Here is a 2,658-nt window from a genome sequence, read left to right as displayed (position 1 = left end):
CTCTGCTGGGGACTTATCCCTAAAGAGAGTCAACCCTAATTTAGTTTTTATTGTGATATTTATTAGCTTTATTTATTTGCTTCTTTATTGTCTTTATTATATCTTTGTTTGATTTCTTATTATTGTGGTTGGAATCTCTTGATTATTGGCGCATGTGAGAAAAAGCTCTACACCCGAGCTCGAGTGACACGTAAGATAAGATGGTGGTCTAGTATTAAGCTTGCTTGACGTAGTGTCAAGTGGGAGGTACTAAAACCCCGCTTGGAGTAGGTCCTTTGAGGAGATGTCTGTGACTAAGTAAGTTATTTACTTGGGCTATGATGTTTCCAATTCGGACCGCCGACTCTAGGGACCTTTAGAAAAACCCTAAAACCGTGACTTTTAGGAAATGGTGGTTTCGCACCCAATTTGCGTAACGTAACTATTACCGTGGATAAGTGCGAAAACTACACTCAGAATAGGCTTCATTTGAAAACGCAGTTGGATGGTAAGTTATTTACTAGATGACTGAGTTTTCAAAAGGAGTTTGTAACTCTGAGAACCGTGTCTAGAACCTTTCCCACATAAAAACCTTAGACTCTGTGTCAAGTAATTTGAATCATTCTATATCCAGTTGATTGAAAATCCATTATTTGTGAATAATACATGATATGACATGGCATTCATTTTTGCATAAATTATCATCGTGCATCTGCATTCATTTGCATTCTCATTCCCAGAATCCATTGCTCATACCTTTCTTTACCCAACAGTAATAAGGCAAGCTAATTTCCAGACATCCTTATCAGACGAGAAGTGTTACTCGACAGAAAGATGGAAGATCTTGAACAAGAGAATCATGAATTCCGTGATGAAGTAACTACTCTCCGTGTCGGGGTAGAAAAATTAACTGCTTTGGTGGAAAGCTTAGTGGCTGCTCGGAATCAACCATCACCTCCTCCATCTCCTCACGCCACTCAAACACAAATTGAGGTCCAGACTACTACGATTTGTGAAGTTTCTACTGCTACTGTTTCTGTGGCTCCTACCACTGGTCTCTCTCACTATCAGATGCCTAATGGCTACCCTGGGGGCATGTCTTACAACTTTGTGCCAGAGGGATACCATCCTGTTACTGGAACTACTAAAGTTACTCCTGTAATGACTACGACTCCACCTCTGGTACATACCGTGCCACAAGCTGGGGAACCCATTTACCAAGTTGAGCCTAATGAAAGAAATGAAGCTTATGATGATTTCCAAGACCAATTCCAAGAGATGCGAAAGGAGATTAAAGCCCTCAAAGGGAAGAGTTCATTTGGAAAGAATGCTTATGATATGTGTCTTGTGCCAAATGTGAAAATACCTGCCAAGTTTAAAGTGCCTGATTTTGAAAAGTATAAAGGGAATTCGTGTCCTCAGAGCCATTTGACCATGTACTGTAGAAAGATGGCCACTCATACTGATGATGATAAGTTATTGATCCACTATTTTCAAGACAGTCTAACTGGTGCTGCTTTGAAATGGTACATGGGATTGGATAGTACTCATATCAGTTCTTTTGATGACCTTGTGGAAGCGTTCATTCGACAATACAAGTATAATGTTGACATGGCTCCTGATAGAGACCAACTCCGAGCCATGGCACAGAAAGAGAAAGAGTCTTTCAAAGAGTATGCACAAAGATGGCGTGAGGTTGCCGCCCAAATCTCTCCTCCTATGGAAGAAAAAGAGATGACCAAAATGTTTTTAAAGACTCTAAGCTCATTTTACTATGAGAGGATGGTTGCAAGCGCTCCGACCGACTTCACTGAAATGGTGAATATGGGAATGCGACTAGAAGAAGGTGTACGAGAAGGACGATTGACTATGGAATATGGATCGTCGACTGAAACCAAGAAATATGGAAACAACTTTCAGAAGAAATGGGAAGATAAAACTATTGCTTTCGCAATTGATGGTGGAGAGACTCAAAACTCACATTCCTACCAACCCTTAGCTTATCAGCAAACACCATTCATACCATACAATCAGTATCCATATGTTACAGCCGCACAATTCAAGCAACCATACCAACAGCCGTGGGCAGCTTCTCCTCATAATTCTTCACAGAATGCTCCTCAGAATCAGAATCGTCAACGGAATCAGAATATACCTCAAAGGAACCAGCAGAAGGAGGATCGTCGCATTGACCCAATTCCAATGACCTACGCTCAGCTATGGCCATATCTAGTTGAGAAGAAAGCAATAGCTCCCAGACCAACCCGACTTGCAAAGTTTCCATTTCCTAAGGAATACAATCCAAACGCCAAGTGTGATTTTCATAGTGGGATATCAGGTCACTCCATTGAAGATTGCAATATCCTTAAGGAAAAAGTTCAAGATCTGGTTGACAAAAAGATACTCTGTTTCAAGGATGTTGGTCATATGCCATGACCAGTGCTGAGACACCAAGAACATTCCTAAAGCCAATGGATCAAAGCAGATCATTGAGCCACTTTTTATCATTTTTGCATTTACGCTTTTTCACTTGTTTGTTAAGTGTTTACTTGCTTCTGAACATTGTTAATTTTAATGGTAATATTAATGAAATGAGCATGCAAGTTTTGAATCAGTCCATTCGTATTCACTCTTTTTTTCCTTTATTTTATTTTGTTTTTTAAAAAAAAATATGAAAAA

The 2,658-nt window shown here is 39.8% G+C and overlaps 1 protein-coding gene across 1 annotated transcript; it reads left to right on the top strand.

Annotated features, from left to right (window-relative positions):
* The first annotated feature begins 813 nt into the window (after positions 1–813).
* On the top strand, positions 814–2,415 carry LOC131640501 (uncharacterized). The gene is made up of 2 exons (XM_058910899.1): positions 814–1,652; positions 1,761–2,415. Exons 1-2 carry the CDS (start codon positions 814–816, stop codon positions 2,413–2,415), a joined length of 1,494 nt encoding a protein of 497 aa, XP_058766882.1.
* The last annotated feature ends 243 nt before the right edge of the window (positions 2,416–2,658 follow it).

Source organism: Vicia villosa, unplaced genomic scaffold (assembly GCF_029867415.1).
Source record: "Vicia villosa cultivar HV-30 ecotype Madison, WI unplaced genomic scaffold, Vvil1.0 ctg.003182F_1_1, whole genome shotgun sequence".
Taxonomy (NCBI): Eukaryota; Viridiplantae; Streptophyta; class Magnoliopsida; order Fabales; family Fabaceae; genus Vicia; species Vicia villosa.
Note: the sequence above shows the minus strand (reverse complement) of the source record. Positions and strands in the feature narration are given on the sequence as shown.

Bases quoted from the DNA above. Each gene is read 5' to 3' on its own strand.
- LOC131640501 (XM_058910899.1), top strand. From the start codon at position 814: ATGGAAGATCTTGAACAAGAGAATCATGAATTCCGTGATGAAGTAACT. The intron at 1,653-1,760 runs GTATGCACAAAG...TTACTATGAGAG, and splicing joins GAGAAAGAGTCTTTCAAAGA to GATGGTTGCAAGCGCTCCGA.